This window comes from Danio rerio, chromosome 22, assembly GCF_052040795.2.
Source record: "Danio rerio strain M-AB ecotype USA chromosome 22, GRCz13ab, whole genome shotgun sequence".
NCBI lineage: Eukaryota > Metazoa > Chordata > Actinopteri > Cypriniformes > Danionidae > Danio > Danio rerio.
Genome location: NC_141042.1, coordinates 14987501 through 15004359, shown reverse-complemented (window position 1 = coordinate 15004359; position 16859 = coordinate 14987501). Strand labels below are relative to the sequence as shown.

The 16859-nt window shown below is 34.5% G+C and overlaps 2 protein-coding genes across 4 annotated transcripts in view; one reads left to right on the top strand and one right to left on the bottom strand.

Moving 5' to 3' along the window:
* LOC147831535 (uncharacterized) overlaps positions 1-16859 on the bottom strand; it is a 600059-nt gene that overhangs the window by 491718 nt on the left and 91482 nt on the right. The gene's annotated exons all lie outside the window — the stretch shown is intronic.
* The window catches only part of lrp1ba (low density lipoprotein receptor-related protein 1Ba), a 458912-nt gene that overhangs the window by 357485 nt on the left and 84568 nt on the right, over positions 1-16859 (top strand). For all 3 annotated transcript variants that reach the window (XM_087304094.1, XM_087304093.1, XM_087304095.1), the window contains 7 exons: positions 1217-1416; positions 1490-1678; positions 1791-1939; positions 2084-2177; positions 5929-6045; positions 6137-6256; positions 14934-15053. In XM_087304094.1, the coding sequence (XP_087160220.1) occupies positions 1217-1416; positions 1490-1678; positions 1791-1939; positions 2084-2177; positions 5929-6045; positions 6137-6256; positions 14934-15053 (989 nt within the window). The remainder of the gene's footprint in view (positions 1-1216; positions 1417-1489; positions 1679-1790; positions 1940-2083; positions 2178-5928; positions 6046-6136; positions 6257-14933; positions 15054-16859) is intronic.

Here is a 16859-nt window from a genome sequence, read left to right as displayed (position 1 = left end):
CCAAGAATGCAGAGAACGGACTTGCGTTCTTGTGGAGAGCGGTCTTGCCAGGTGTCCTCGGAAGAACGAACTCAGGAGACCGCAAGGGCAGAGAATGCATCCTTTGAGAAATGGGATGCTGCGTTCTTCCTGATGGTCATGTGACCTTCACGCGTTTTAAATAGTAAATTATTTAAACATTACAGCATTCATACAACGATTTATTGTTTCCCCCCTCTTCAAAATATATACTTTGCATAAAAACAATATAAATATACTCTGCACAATATAAATAAAACAGATTTTAATACGAATTTCAGCAAACAAACAACCCTTAATGTGTTTATTCCTTTCTTAAGATATTCATGTTAATGAATTGTTAACTCCTGAGGTAAATAAGTGATATCTCTGAACTTTAATAATAGATCTAAATAAAATGCTTTGCTTCCCACCTCCAGTCGCAATGACTGCTGGGACTTCCAGAGCGAGTTCGCTGCTCAAGTCTGCATCAGTGCGTCCTCGATATCAAGAACACATCCGGGAAGTTTCACACGTCCTCCGTACTTGCGGTCTTGAGTATTGGAACTGAACTTAGGCAGCTGATGATGACGTTGCACGAGAACACGAGGACGCAAGACCGCTGAAGAACGCATATTGAGAAACAGCCAATGTCGTTAAAAGGACATAAGCTGACGTAATAGCCAATCAGAAGCATTTAAAGTGAGCTCAACAGTTTTGATTTAATCTTGCGGTCATCTCTTTTCTACTAGGTGCATCTGTAAATATTTTGTTGGAACGTAGAATTCTGTTTAGACTAGGTTCAGTGGTGCAAAACACACACGTACAAAATCAAGTTAACTAAGTGTGCAACTGGCCTCAGTCCACACATGGTCCTGTTGTTCACCAATGCTATCTTGTGCACTTTCAAAAAGCCGTTGTCATCTGAACACCAAGGCAAATATATGTAGTTTTTCTCCTCAATTTTGACTAAAGGTGAGTGTTTCAAAAATAAAGTTGAAATAATGCAGCTGAAGGCTTCAATAGAAGCACTTTACATTGATCACTGCAACAACCTCAGAGCTCACAGTAGGTGTGTGTTTAAAGATTGATCAGATATGGTGAAAAATCAACTCCCCTGTGGAGAAAATGAATGTAGTATGTGGGTTTACCTCCGGAACATGACTGTTGCACTCTATTGCATCGTTTAAAGCTACATCAAATCCCATTGGTGCCTTAGGTATGTGTTCTGGATCGACTGTTGTGAACAGCCCCAAATTGGACGGATCGGGATGGACGGCAGCAAGCCACGCGTCATAATCGATACAGAAATACGCTCTCCTTCAGCTTTGACCATTGACCACGTCAACAAAAGGATTTACTGGGCTGACGAGAACCATATCTTATTTGCAAATATAGACGGTACCAAAAGACACAAAGGTAAGTGCTTTCTTATCTCAAATCTAAGTCTTGATTAAAATTGACATTAACAAATTTTTGCTCCAACTTCCAGTCCCCATACAAGACATAGGTGGAGTAACGGGTCTCACATTGTTTGAGGACTTCATTTACTGGAGTGACCAGAAGTCCAAAACCCTCAGTCGCTCTCACAAGACGTCGGGCGGTAAACAAACCGAGCTCCTCAGCTCATGGCAAACCATTCGAGACATTCAAGTCTACCATCCGCTCCGACAGCCTGACGGTATTACAGCGGGAAGCGTCTTGGATAAGTCTACAGTTGACTGTTTGGGTTAGAGTCAAGACTCCCATGTTGATCCGGGATTGTTTTTGATTTGTTTGTTGTTTGTCCTCAGTGCCTAAACATCAGTGCCAGGTGACTAATGGAGGGTGCAGCCACCTCTGCCTGCTTTCGCCTGGAGGGGGATACAAGTGTGCTTGCCCTACGCACTTCTACCTGGCAAATGACAACAAAACCTGTCTGTCTAACTGCACCGCCAGCCAGGTGCGATTCTGTAATTGCTTCGGGAACCCGAATATGAGTTCCACAATAGCTGATCAACTCTTGGCACCACTTTTGACTACCAATTATATCCAGTGTGCTACTAAATAAGTAATTATTCTGAAGGTTATTTCTCTCTGTGTGTAGTTCCGCTGCGGTACGGATGAGTGCATTCCCTTCTGGTGGAAATGTGACACAGTGGACGACTGTGGAGATGGATCTGACGAGCCGGCAGACTGCCGTAAGTAACCAAACATGGTGGCAGTCAGCCAGTCTGGTTAATCCAGTGAACCATACATAACTGAGTGCCTTTCATGGTGTGTTCACACTTGTCAGGGTGAAGAGATTGTGTAGGGAGTTTAAGACTGTTTGGAAGTGGACCAAAACCTGTATCTTCAAGGGTGCCCAAACTCGATCCTGGAGGACTTGTTTCCTGCAGAGCTTAACCCCTTCAGACCCTGTGTCTGTGTCTGATTGATTACAATGGACATCACATGACATCCCATTTTTCTGAAATGTGGAACATAATTCAGGTCTGAAGGGGTTAACTACACCTTGCTCTGTCTGAAAGTTTCTAGTATGTCAATTAAGAGCTTGATTAGCTGGTTCAGGTGTGTCTAATTAGGGTTGCAGCTAAACTCTCCAGGACATCGGCCCTCCAAGACAGAGTTTGGCCATCCCTGCAGTTGTGGGTATAAGTCCACTTGCAAATGAACTCTGATGCACTTCGAATAAAATATTAATGCAACATGGAACAAAGATATCAACAAAAACCAAAAAAAAAAACAGATCATAAGGTCACTAGGATACTTTTCTCATCATGTTGCAACAAATCTCCTTGCAATATTTGTTTATCTGTAGATAAGGTCTTAAAGGCACAGGTCACTCATCACAGAAAGTTCTCTCATCATTTATTCAACCTTGGCTTGTTTTCTTTTTTTTTTTTGGTCTGGTACAAACTACAAGTGTGAGCACAATCTTAATGTCTTTAATACCTAATACCCAGGGAGCCTTTATAGGTAACATTGTTATGGTTTGAATGGAAAAGATTGATCAAAAGTGTACTCACCATAGACTTTACGAAATATTCTGGCAGTAAGCCAACCTGGTTAATCCAGTGAACAATAAATAACTGACTGCCTTTCATAGTGTATTCACACTTGCCAGGTTGAAGAGATTGTGTGGGGAGTTTGAGCTGGTTTGAGAGTGGACCAAGACCCACAACTACTTGGATGCCCAATTTCAATCTAGGAGGAGTGGTGTCCTCCAGAGTTTAGCTACAACTTGCCTCAACACACCTCTATGAAAGTTTCTGGAATGCCAATTAAGAGCTTAATTAGCTGGTTCAGGTGTGTCTAATTAGGGTTGCAGCTGAACTCTGCAGGACATCGGCCCTCCAGGACGGAGTTGTGTGTCCCTGTAGTTGTGGATCTTGGTCCACTTCCAAACACACTCTGATGCATTTTGAATAAAATATTAATGCAACATGGACTAAAGACATCAACACAAACCAAAAAACTGGTTATGATGTCACTAGCATACTTTTTTTCTATTCATATTGCAATAAATCTTCTTGCAATGTTTGTTTATCTGTAGATAAGGTCTTAAAGGCACAGTTTACTCAAAACAGAAAACTCTCTCATCGTGTATTCACCTTTGACTTGTTTTCGTTTAGTTTTTTGTTGTGAGCACAACCTTAATGTCTTTAATACTTAATACCCAGGGAGCCTTTATAGGGAACATAGGTAGGGTTTGAATGGGAAAGATTGATCAAAAATGTACTCATCATAGACTTTTTCTTGTTGGGTTGTTTGGACAAATTCAAAGGAATCACTGCATGTATCCTTCTTCAAACAGCATTCTTGGGAAGCATTGCAAATCTTTAGCTTGTTAAAAGTATCCAGCATAGTAAACAAGGAAAACTTGAGAACAAAAGAGCAACTTTATTTTAGATGCAAATTGGTGGTGTTTTTAGCTTACCAATATGCAAGCCTCAAATTGTTAAAATCCGTTCTAATTAGCAGAAAGAAAAGTTTATAATTTAAAATATTGGCTGTTCTACTTCAACTGCTACTGTATCAATGGTCTTAGTGCTGGAGCGCATGACATCAGGTGCTTTTTTTTTCCAGGTGCTTAGAGAGTGTCTTTCTTTTTCTTTTTTTTCCTTTCTTTTCTTTTATTTATTTAGATGCATATTGGTGGTAATATTAGCTAAGCAATATGCAAGCTTTAAACTGTCAAAATCAGTTCTGATTAACAGAACGATCTATAATTTCATATTTTGTCTGTGCTGCTTTTTATTTTACCTGGTGGCTCATTATTTGTGAGACTTTAAAGTGAGTCCACAATCAACTACATTTCTTCAGCTAAAAGAAAGTCCTTCAGATACCTGAGCTATTTATCCCATGAGTTGAGGATGATCCTATTCCTGTATTTTTCCCTGTAATCCAATCATACTAAATGCACTTTTTAGTTCTAAAAACATGAGGCACACCACATCGCCTATTTGTTGACTTCAGAAAAGTACAGTACACTGTGTTTTTTTTTTTCTATGTTGTTAGTCAACCATTGTATCAGTGGTCTTAGTGCTGGAGTGCATGACATCAGGTGCTTTTTCACACATTAACTACAGGTGCTAAGAGAGTGTCTTTCTTTTTCTTTTCTTTTCTTTCGTTCTTTCTTTCTTTCCTTCTTTTTTCCTTCAATTTTTCTTTCTTGCTTATTACAATGTTTTTTCCTTTAATTTGTTTATTTGTATTTGTTTAATGCATTTTTCTTTTCATTTAATTTTTATTTTTTTCTTTTATTTATTTTAGATGCATGTTGATGGTATTATTGGCTAACCAATATGCAAGCATCAAACTGTCAAAATCAGTTCGGAGTAACAGAAAGATCTATAATTGAAAATTTTGGCTGTGCTTTTTATTTTACTCAGTGACTCATAATTTTTAGACTTTAAAAATGAGTCCACAATCAACTACATTTTCTTTTAAGTTAAGCTAAAAGAAAGAAGTCCTTCAGATACTTGAGCCATTCATTCCATAAGTTGAGGATGATCTTATTCCTTTAATTTTCATGTCCAGTTCATGGAGCGTTTATTTTTGAATAAAGGCTTGATTGTCATCAGGGTTATATTCAAGTATTTCTTCGATGAATGTTTCATTGTGGGTCATTAGTAATGTGGTAGCGCTTGTTTGATTGAGAGGTGAATGCTCTCATTTACTGCCAAAGGCTGCAAAAATGTATTCGTTTTTTTTTGTGTGTGTGTGTGTGTGTGTGTTAAGCAGTTTATCACTCACTGAGATGCAATAGAGACATAAAAGCTGACAACGAACAAAAGACATTGTGTTGTGGTCAGGAGGAAAACAAATCTGTACAGTATGTCTGTCTGGTTTACTGGCTTTGTTTTGCTTACTTTATCTATATTTAGTCTTTATTTGGGTTGATTGTTCTCTATAGCTTAACAGTTGCTCATTTACTTGTCACTTTGCTTTTATTTTTTCCTTTCTCTGTTCTTTCTTTTTTGTTTGTTAATTTTTGTTTTCGTTTTGCACTTTTTAGTTCTGAAAACATGAGGCATACCACACTGTCTATTTCTTTTATGTTGCTAGTCAACCACTGTATTAATAGTCTTAGTGCCGGAGCGCATGACATCAGGTGCTTTTTTCCACACATATTGTCTTTCTTTCTTTCTTTCTTTCTTTCTTTCTTTCTTTCTTTCTTTCTTTCTTTCTTTCTTTCTTTCTTTCTTTCTTTCTTTCTTTCTTTCTTTCTTTCTTTCTTTCTTTCTTTCTTTCTTTTCTTTCTTTCTTTCTTTCTTTCTTTTGTTTCACTCATTTTTCTTTTTCATTTTCATAAATTTTTTTTGTTTCTTTTTCTTTTCTGTTTCTATTCACTTGTTTTTTTTCTGTAGTTTTTTTCCTCCTGTAAAACCCTTGTGCTTTCATTCGTTCATTTATTTCAATAATTTCTCTGCTCTTCTGTTCCTCCAGCGGAGTTTAAATGTCAGCCCGGCAGGTTTCAGTGCGGGACAGGTCTGTGTGCTCTTCCTCCCTTCATCTGCGATGGAGAAAACGACTGCGGAGACAACTCGGATGAAGCCAACTGTGGTAATTACAGATTGATGGATGCATAAATGGAGCCTGCATAATAACGCGTGATATATAGTGCAGTGATGTCCTTGTTTGCATTTGCTTTCAGACTCATATATCTGCCTGTCGGGTCAGTTTAAGTGCACACACCGGCAGAAGTGCATCCCTATAAACCTGCGCTGTAATGGACAAGACGACTGCGGTGACGGGGAAGATGAAACCGACTGCCGTAAGATACTTTTTTTATGTGTTTTTAAGTCAATGGTAACGAATGGCAAAGTTTTTTGAATTCTGTATACAATGGATTCAAGGAAGCTGACAAGTTTAGAAAGAATGTTGAGAGTTGAAAAATAGATTAAATCTGGTTCTTTATCTCCTTATAATGTGTTTACTGGCTCATAAAACATTCAACAAAATGTGTGAGAAGGTTCAACCAGAATATAATAAAATCAACATTGACGGTTTTCTTTTTCCTTTCTTTTCTTTTAACTTGCTTCTTCACTTTTTGTTTAGTTGTTAATTCTGTTTTTCAACCTTTCTGTCGACCTTTCATTTTTTATTGTTCTTTCCTTTTTTATTTTGTTTGTTTTGTGCATTCTGGTTGTTCTTTTCATATTTTCAGTATTTGTTTATTTTCTTTTTTGTCTTTCTGTTATATAGTTGTTGTTTTTTATTTACTTATTCATTGAGTCATTATTCATTCATTCATTCATTCATTCATTCATTCATTCATTCATTCACTCATTCATTCATTCAATCATTCATTCGATTTTTTCCTTTCTTTCTATATTTTTTCCCTTCTTTGTTTCATTTGTCATTCTGTCAACTTACTTTCCCCGTTTCTTTCAGTTTGTTGTTTGCTTTTACTTTTTCCTGTATTTCTTTTTTATTTATTAATAAGTCTTTTATGTTTCCATTTAGATCTTTCTTTCTTTTTTATTATTTATTCTTTGCCCTATTTTTGTTTATTTTGATATTCTGTCGGTCAACATTTCTCACTATGTTTTATTTATTTACTTGCTCAATCCATTGTTCTTTGTTCCTTTTTTGTTCTGTTTTTCCTTCTTAAATTTATGTTCATTCATTAATAATATTGTGTCATTTTTGTTTTGTATTATTTCTTTCTTTCTTTCTTTCTTTCTTTCTTTCTTTCTTTCTTTCTTTCTTACTTTCTTTTTTCTTTCTTTCTTTCTTTCTTTCTTTCTTTCTTTCTTTCTTTCTTTCTTTCTTTCTTTCTATTTACTATTTTACATTTTTTAATTAGTACATGTTTCCAAACTGAATTTTAGTTCAGTTTTTCCCCAACTTTTCTGTCTTTCACTTGATTTATTGTTCTTTTTTATTTTTATTTTTGCTTGTTTTGTTTATTATCTTTGTCTTTAGCTTATTTTCTCAGTTTTCATTTCTTTTGTTTCTTCTTTTCAGTTTTGTTTTTCAGTTTGTCAACTTTGCCTTCTTCATTTCCCTTTGTTCGTTGTTTGCCTTCTGTTTGTATTCATTTGATTTGTTTTGTTTATTACTAGATCTTTTTTGTTTTTTCCTTTCTTTTTTTGCTCATTTTTTGTTTCCTTATTCTGTTAATCTGTCTTTTCTGTCAAAGTTTTATTTCTTTACTTGTTCAATCAGTTGTTCTTTGTTCAATAATTACTGTATGTTTGTCATCGTTTTTTCTGTCATCCCTTATTTATGCATTTGGTTGTTCACTTGTTCTTTCTTTCTTTCTTTCTTTCTTTCTTTCTTTCTTTCTTTCTTTCTTTCTTTCTTTCTTTCTTTCTTTCTTTCTTTCTTTTTCTTTGTTGTTCTTTATACGTTATTTATGTATCATTTTGTTGTTGCTCATCTCATCTGATCTTTTTTGTTGAATCATGCATTTGTTCGTTCATACATGCGTTCATTCGTTTGTACGTATGTAGGTTTGTTCTTTTTTTTCATTAGTTGGTTTATTCAGTTCCCTTCATTGCTCTCTTTTGTTTATTTGCTTTCGTCTTTCTGTCATAATATATTCATTGTGCATTTACTCACTCTTTGAATTGTTCTTTCTTAGTTTTTCTTTGTTTAATTTTTTTAAATATTTTTTTGTTCTGTTCTTGTTTGCTGGTTAATTCATGCATTCATTCATTCATTCATTCATTCATTCATTCATTCATTCATTCATTCATTCATTCATTCATTTATTCATTCATGCATACATGCATTCATTCATGCATTCATTCATTCATTTGTTTTGCCCTTTATTGTTTGCCCTTTTTTTTTAAACTTCTTTTTATACTTTGCAAATTTGCTTTTGTCATTCAATCCAGGTTTTGAATCCATATCCAAAATCCAAGCATCTTATTTATTCACTTGTTCACGTATCTGAATCCTCTATTTGTAGGCACAGCAGGGGCCTAATTTCTTACTTCTCCCAAGAGTGGAGCATCTTTTTTTTCTTTCATTCTTCCTTCCTTCCTTCCTTCCTTCCTTCCTTTCTAGAAGAACAATCTTTATCTCTCTGGAATGAGTTTATTATTCCAAGAAGGTTAAACTCAAACAGATTCAACATTTTGAATGGCCTGATGAGAAAAGAGCCTGGTAAACAGCTCTGAAAGTTTGCTTTCTCTTTCCTCGCCAACACAGCGCTTTTCCACAGCAGCGCTCCTGGAGAATTTAGGACACCGACAGCGAGAAGAAAAGAGTGAAATGAGAAAAGAAAACGCTAAGTTAGACTTTAACCAGAAATGCTTTTGTCACCTTCAGAAATCAGGCTGAAATAATCACCACTGTCTGTGAATCCAAGTTCAAAAGCAAGTCTTATTTTAGCCCATCAGAAGTGAATTCTCTTGTTCAGATCTGAATCCTTCATTCGTAGGCGCAGCAGGGGCCTAATTTTATCACTTTTCCCCAGAGTGGAGCTTCTGGCTGGGCTTTGATGAGACGCCCAGCTCTGGTTCACCCATATGTGCAACCGAAGAGAGTCTTTCTTTTTCTGGGAGAATCAAAAGGGTTAAATAAATAGATATGTTTTACTTATTCATTTATTTTCTTTTTTTGTTGTTGTTTGTTAGATTTATTTATTTATTCAGGTAGTTTTTTTTTTCTTTCATGTGCTTGCTTATTTATTTACTTGTTATTTGTTTCTTTATTCATTCATTTGATTTGTTTTTGTCTTTCAACTGTTTTTTCCCCATGTATTTATTTGTTTTCAGCTGTTTATTATTCTGCCATGTTTTGCCAATATTTACATACTTTATATCTACTCTATTCCCCTTTTTTGCTTTTTTTGTTTATTCATTTTGTCTTAAAATATTTTACTTTTTTGTTCTTTTACTTATGCAATCATCTGTTGTTTCAATTTTTTGTTTTGTGTTTTCTTCACTCATTGACTCGATTGTTCTTTAATCGTTTGTTTCCTTTTCTGCTGCATGTTATTATTATTATAATTTTTTTTTTGTATTTAGAAGTTTAGCCTTTTTTATGTGTATATTTGTTTTTAGGTGTTTGTTCTGTCATGTTTGTATTATTTACTCATTTGTTGTTATTTACTCGTTGTTCTTTCGTTCTTGTTTTTAATCTTGACTTTTAATTGTTTTTATTTTGTTGTTGCTTATTTTCTGTGCTTTTCACATTTTTGTTCTATATTTTTTGTTTGTTTGATTTATTCATTCATCACTTCATCATTCATATTCTTTTTAAGCAATTTATTAGTTTTTATTGTTGCTCTCAAACAATATGTTACCTTTTCAATCATTTTTTTGTTCTGTGTTTTTGTTAGATCATCCATTATTTTGTTTATTCATTTATTCTTCATTCTTATTTCATTAGTTTGTTTATTCGATTTTTGTCTTTCATTGCTCTCACTTGTTTTTTTCTGTCATAATATTTGTCATTATTCATTTGTTCATTATTTAAATCATTATTTGTTCTTTCTTTAAGTTATTTATTTAATACTTTGATTTTGCTCCCAAATGTTACCTTTTCGTTAAATCTTTATTGAATCGTTTGTTCATTTGTTCATTTTGTTGAATCATTCATTCACTCGTTTGTTGGTTGGTACGTTCATTCTTTTTTTAATTGGTTTGATTCTTCAGTTTCTTTCATGTTCTTTTTTATTTATTTACCTTTTTCTCTGTCATAATATTTTTTATTTTGCACTTACTCATTCTTTGCAATTTTCTTTTCTTTCTTTCTTTCTTTCTTTCTTTCTTTCTTTCTTTCTTTCTTTCTTTCTTTCTTTCTTTCTTTCTTTCTTTCTTTCTTTCTTTCTTTTCTTTTTTTCTTTTTTCTTTGTTTGCTCGGTTGTTCATTTGTTTGTTGGTTGGTTGGTTCGTTCATTCTATTTTTCATAAGCTTGTTTATTCAATTTCTTTCATTGCTCTCTTTTATTCATTTGCTTTTGTCTTTGTCATACTAGTTTTCATTGTGCAATTACTTATTCCTTGAATCTTTCTTTATTTATTTTTCTTGCGCATCTTATTTTGTTGTTTTCATTGTTCATTTATTTACTACTTAGATTTTGCTTTCAAATGTTACCTTTCTATTTTTTTTTTTCTGAATAGTTTTTTCATTTGTTCATTTTGTTGAATCGTTTTTTCATTTGTTCATTTTGTTGAATCGTTTGTTCGTTCATTCATTAGTTGGTTCATTCTTTTTTTCATTAATTTGTTTACTCAATTTCTTTAATTGTTCTCTTTTATTTATTTGCTTTTGTCTTTGTCACAATATTTTTCATTGTACATTAACTTATTCCTTTCCTAACTTTCCTAACCTATTCCTTCCCTATTCATATCCTTCTTTCTTTCTTTCTTTCTTTCTTTCTTTCTTTCTTTCTTTCTTTCTTTCTTTCATTTCTTAGTTTTTGTTTGTCTTCAATATTTTAAAATATTTTTTTTCTTTGTTCTGTTCTTATTTGCTGGTTCATTCGTTTATTCATTTGTTCATTCATTCATTCATTCATTCATTCATTCATTCATTCATTCATTCATTCATTCATTCATTAATTAATTCATTCATTCATTCATTCATTTGCCCTTTTTCATTTGCTCTTTTTTTATCTTCTATCTTTGCATATTTGATTTTGTCATTCAGTCCAGGTTTAAATCTGAGTCCAAACCCCAAGCGTCTTATTTATTCACTCGTTCATCAGATGGGGATTCTCCTGTTCAGATCTGAATCCTCCATTTGTAGGCACAGCAGGGGCCTAATTTCTCACTTCTCCCCAGAGTGGAGCTTCTGGCTGGGCTTTGAAGAGACGCCCGGCTCTGGATCACCCATAAAAAATATTCAGAAGTCAAAAAGGAGGAAAATCATTAACAGCATTGCACACAGGCTTTTGAGGGTCTGTGAGGGCGTCTGGAATCCCAGTGAGCTGAGCTTTGCCCTGGGCACTGATTAGCCAGACAGAGGGAGGGTTTAACAGGGATAATGGCAAACGGAGCGAGGCATTAGAGACCGGCTTTAGACCTGCGCCTCTGGAGAGGGAGAGAAACAGCGCTGTGGGTCAGGATTGGTGCTCGACTGAAGGGAGTATGCCGGGTTTGGGTTTAGTTTAGCCTAGCGAAGGTCTGAAAACAGAGATGTAAAGAGAGAAAGTGAGTGCGGTTATTCGGACCACCTGTGTACAGAGTGCTTGTGCTTGTAGGGTCATGAATTAATCATGTTTTGCGGTGTTTAGAAAAGAAAAGATTGCTGAAACTTTGACAGGAATGTGGTTTAGATATCTTGAAGTGGATTGAAAAGAACTGAAAGCAAGCTGTATAAAGATTTTGATAGATAGATAGATAGATAGATAGATAGATAGATAGATAGATAGATAGATAGATAGATAGATAGATAGATAGATAGATAGATAGATAGATAGATAGATAGATAGATAGATAGATAGATAGATAGATAGATAGATAGATAGATAGATAGATAGATAGATAGATCTGTTAATTCACCTCATTTAAAGCAGCATCATTACAGCCATCAAAGAGCACTAGTGTGCAATCCAGCATCTTCTAAACAGTCATATGCATGATTTTCACTGAGGGACTTCAGATGTCCTGCTGTGAGCTGTGCTGCTGTTATTATGCACAATTCATGGCTTGATTTTTCGAGGTGTTGTACTGAGATTAAAGGACAGTTTTCTGCAGTCTGTCATCATTCTGTTCCCTCCTGGTGTCTGAAGCAGAATAAACACTCACCAAACTGCTGGATGCCATGAAGTAGCTCCATTTCTGATCTAAAACACACACTTGCAAACAAGAAGAAAACTTGAAGAAATAAAAATAAATAAATAAAAACATTTGTTTGTTTTTTAACATTTGGAAGTACATTTTGACATGTTATGCCTTAAAGCAGAACAGATACTCAAAAAAAATATATATATAACACACATTTGAGTTTGAAGAAAGCTTGTGATTGTTCTGCAGTTTGTCAAATAAATTGTGAAGTGATTTTTTTGTTGTTGTTTTTATAACACTTTTTGGCATTTTATAACTTAACAAAAAACTCCAGAGTTTGTAAGTAGTTGAAATTCTAATCTGAAGTATATACATTTTCAAATACAGAAGATTTCATGGTTATTCAGTGTTTTGTCAAAATAACAATTTGAAAGTTGCTTCTCAAAATTGTATCTTGGACTAAGTAGCTAGAATTTTGATTTAACATATACATACTTTTCAATATGAAGGAAATGAATATAAATGATTATTCTTTAAAAATAAAAAAAAAAAGGTTTGAAAGTTATATTTTGCAATTTTTTTTTGGTGCAAACAGAAGCTCGAAATTTGATAAATAAATTAAACTTTCAAATAAATATATATATATATATATATATATATATATATATATATATATATATATATATATATATATATATATATATATATATATATATATATACAGTTAAAGTCAGAATTATTAGCCCCCTAAATTATTTGCCTCCCAGTTTAATTTTTTTCCGAATTTCTGTTTAATTGAGATATTTTTACGGCACACGTAATAGTTTTATTAAGACACTTCTAATAACTGTCGTAATGACAGTAAATATTTGAGTAGATATTTTTCAAGACACTTCAATACAGCTTACAGTGACATTTAAAGGCTTAACTAGGTTAATTAGGTTAACTAGGCAGGTAAGGGTAATTAGGCAAGTTATTGTAAAACAATGGTTTGTTCTGTAGACTATCGAAAAATATATAGCTTAAAGGGGCTAATAATTTTGACCTTAAAATGGTTTTTAAAAATTTAAAAACTAAATATAATAAATATTTATTAAATAAAAAATAAGACTTTCTCCAGAAGAAAAAAAATATTATCTGAAAAATTGTTTGCTCTTTTAAACATCATTTGAGAAATATTTAATAAAGAAAAAAAAAGAAATAAATAAAGGCGAGCTAATTATTCTGACTTCAACTGTGTGTGTGTGTGTGTGTGTGTGTGTGTGTGTGTGAGTACACAAAACACAAAAAATAAATACAACTGATTATTTTCTGGTTTGTCAAATGTTTTGTGAAGTATATGCTTCTCAAAATGTATTCTACCATTTTAAGCCTTAAACTGTTGGATTCTCCATAGAGTAGAACAAATTACGATCTAAAAAAGTCTTATCTGTTGAAAAACACGAAGACTCTTGATTATTTTGTGGTTTTGTCAAAATAAGCCTTTCAAACATAATGCAAATTCAATGTCATTTGTGCGCCATGTGGAAATGTGCCAATATTGTCATGTTTACATTGACTTTGTATGTAATCTGTTTGTGAGAATACTTTATTTCACATTTATATTTCTAAGTTAATTTTCTAAAGTAATTAATTCCTAAGTTACTTATCCCTATACAGATTTTGATAGCATTAGAGTTACATATTACTACATAGATTTTGATAGCATTAGCGTTCCATGTCATTAGACAGATTTTGTCAACGCTAGCGTTCCATATCACTAGACAGATTTTGTCAGCGCTAGCGTTCTACAGCACTATACAGGTTTTGACAGCATTAAAGTTACTTATCATTACATAAATTTTGATAGCATTAGCGTTCCATATCATTAGACAGATTTTACCAATGCTAGCGTTCCAAATCACTAGGCAGATTTTGTCAACACTAGCATTCCATAGCACTAGACAGATTTTGTCAACGCTAGCGTACCATAGCACTACACAGGTTTTGACAGCATTAAAGGTACATATCACTACATAGATTTTGATAGCATTAGCGTTCCATGTCATTAGACAGATTTTGTCAACATTAGCATTATCACTGGATGGATTTAGATAGCATTAATGTTCAATATCAGATTTTGTCAACGTTAGCATTTTAAATCACTAGACAGATTTTGACAGCATTAGAGTTCCATATCACTATCATTTAATATCAATCAACAGATTTTGTCAACATTAGTGTTCCTTTGCACTAGACATATTTTGTAATTGCTAGCGTTCTATAGCACTAGACAGATTTTGTCAATGCTAGCGTTCCAAAGCACTAGACAATTTTTGTCAAAGCTAGCGTAATACCTGACAACACTCCCGTTTTTCCCGGGAGTCTCCCGTATTTCAAACCGATCTCCCGCCACCCTCCTCTTTTGTTATTTCTCTCAGAAAACTCCCGTAATTCCCTCCGCACATGACAGTGTTAGCATTCCATATCACTATGTCGAATGAAGTCAGTTATTTCAAAAACTACAACAGAAAATCTAATGCAATCAAAACTAAAGGCTTTGTATGAGGTGTGTTAGGGTCAGTGTTAAGTGTTTGGGTTAAGAGTTAAATTGACGAATGTTGTAAACATAGAATTAGCGGAAATAACTGACACCCATCCGTTGAATTATTCGAAAATAATGCACTCCTTGTCTGTCATTTTTCTAATTATTCAATATCCCACCTTCAATAATTCCTTACCTCTAAAATGTTTGATCGTATGTTTCTCTCTCCACATTTCCAGCTGAAAACACGTGCTCTCCATCCCAGTTCCAGTGCAAGTCTACAATGCACTGCATCTCCAAGCTGTGGGTTTGCGATGAAGATCCCGACTGCGCCGACGGCTCCGACGAGGCCAACTGTGGTGAGTCCATCAGCAAAAATCACCCCGCGCTCATCTAAAACATCCATAAACATCCCAGTTAAAATCAGAGCTACCAAGTCATAACTTTTGTAACACATCGTTTGCTTTAGTTTTGCATTCGCTTTTCACCCAGAGGGCTGAATAAAGATGGCTTTTGCTTCAAGTTCTCTGAGTTCTTGCTGTGATCTTGAGGTTTTGCGGATGTTTCGACGGGAAGCTAAAGTTCATCCTAGCGTGAATGTTTTCTCGGGGCTAATGTTGTCAAGTTGTGTTGTGTTTGCTTTATGAGCTGCTCAGCGATTAACCTTCTCCATTGGGCCCTGAATGGATAATTTAGTGTAGAGTAATCATGCAGGTTTGTGTGGTTTTACTTCATTTTAGCAGAGAAGTGTTGGTTTATAATGAGAAGTGGGTTTAATGGGTGAAGTAAAAGCAATTACTTTGGATTTGAGATTAAGTAAAGTTTTATTTTTTGAGTGTTTTGAAGTAACGTTTGTTGGCTGATCATTAGGCCTGTCACAATAATCAATATATTGACTTATCGCTCAACACATGGACATGTCCTTGGTAATATATTTTTGGTCATGCAGTATATATCGGACATACATAAAAATAAATTCTTACCACATTTTAGCTAATTGCACAGCCTTTCTATATCTATTGGAGTTGTAAGTATGGTTATAAAACACTGTAGTACTTACTGTAAATTACTATAGTATATTTTAATGTGGGTGCCTGTGGACTGAAAATAGATGTTACTTTTTTTTTTTTTTCCCTTGGACATTTTTGTTAACATTTATTATTTATTTATTTAGGATATTCAATTTCACATTCTGATTCCAATGCCTGATTATTTTAGTTACAGTAGCAGTTACAGTAGCTCTCTGCAACTCTCACATGGTCGCCCACTAAAGCTGAGCAGGGCTGCGCCTGGTCTGTACCTGGATGGGAGACCACATGGGAATGCTAGGTTGCTGCCAGAAGTGTTGTTAGTGAGGCCAGCAGGGGGCGCTTAACCTGCGGTCTGTGTGGGTCCAAACCATAGACTGTAAAATATATGGACGTAGTGTCCGTGACGTCACCCATAGGTTTCTAAAGAGCGCAAAAGAAGTCACAAGTAGGCGCGGCCAACCGTCGCCATTTTGTTCGCGCGTCATCACACCCACGGCGGGATACCAAACAAGGGCAAAGAGGCGGAGAGTGAGCGGAGCTACAGACACCTGCAGACAGTTTGCATGGACCTGGTTCAGACACACTTTACTTTGGGAAAACGCTTAATACTTTATCACCTGTGACTCGTTTGTATTCTGACCACTCGTGCTTGGTTGTACACTATATCAATAAAGTGTTTAGACTTTTAAAAACACTGCTGTAATACATTGAGCCACTAAACATTGTTCTTATGACGTTTTTCAACAGGAGGAAAACGCGAATTACTTCCAAACACTTCAGATATAGTCTGTGTTAGTTAATGTAAGACTATTGATGAAATCCAGCATAACACTGTATGACAACACTTCAAATGACTGTTCTAGAGCCTACAGCTAATCAATCTGTCAGATTCTGGAGTGCATTACAGCTCTAAATATAAATATAAACGATAAATGATCTTAAATAAAACAAATACATGTATAGAGATGGTATATAAGTATGTAACGTTAACTTTACTCACATGGGAAACGGAGGCCACGTGAATGGTTTGTGAGCACAATTAAGTGCACTCAGCATGCCATGCCATCAAATAAGTGTAGGAAACAAGTCCAAAAGGCAGTTGACTGTGTAAAACCACATAAAACAACACAGAAA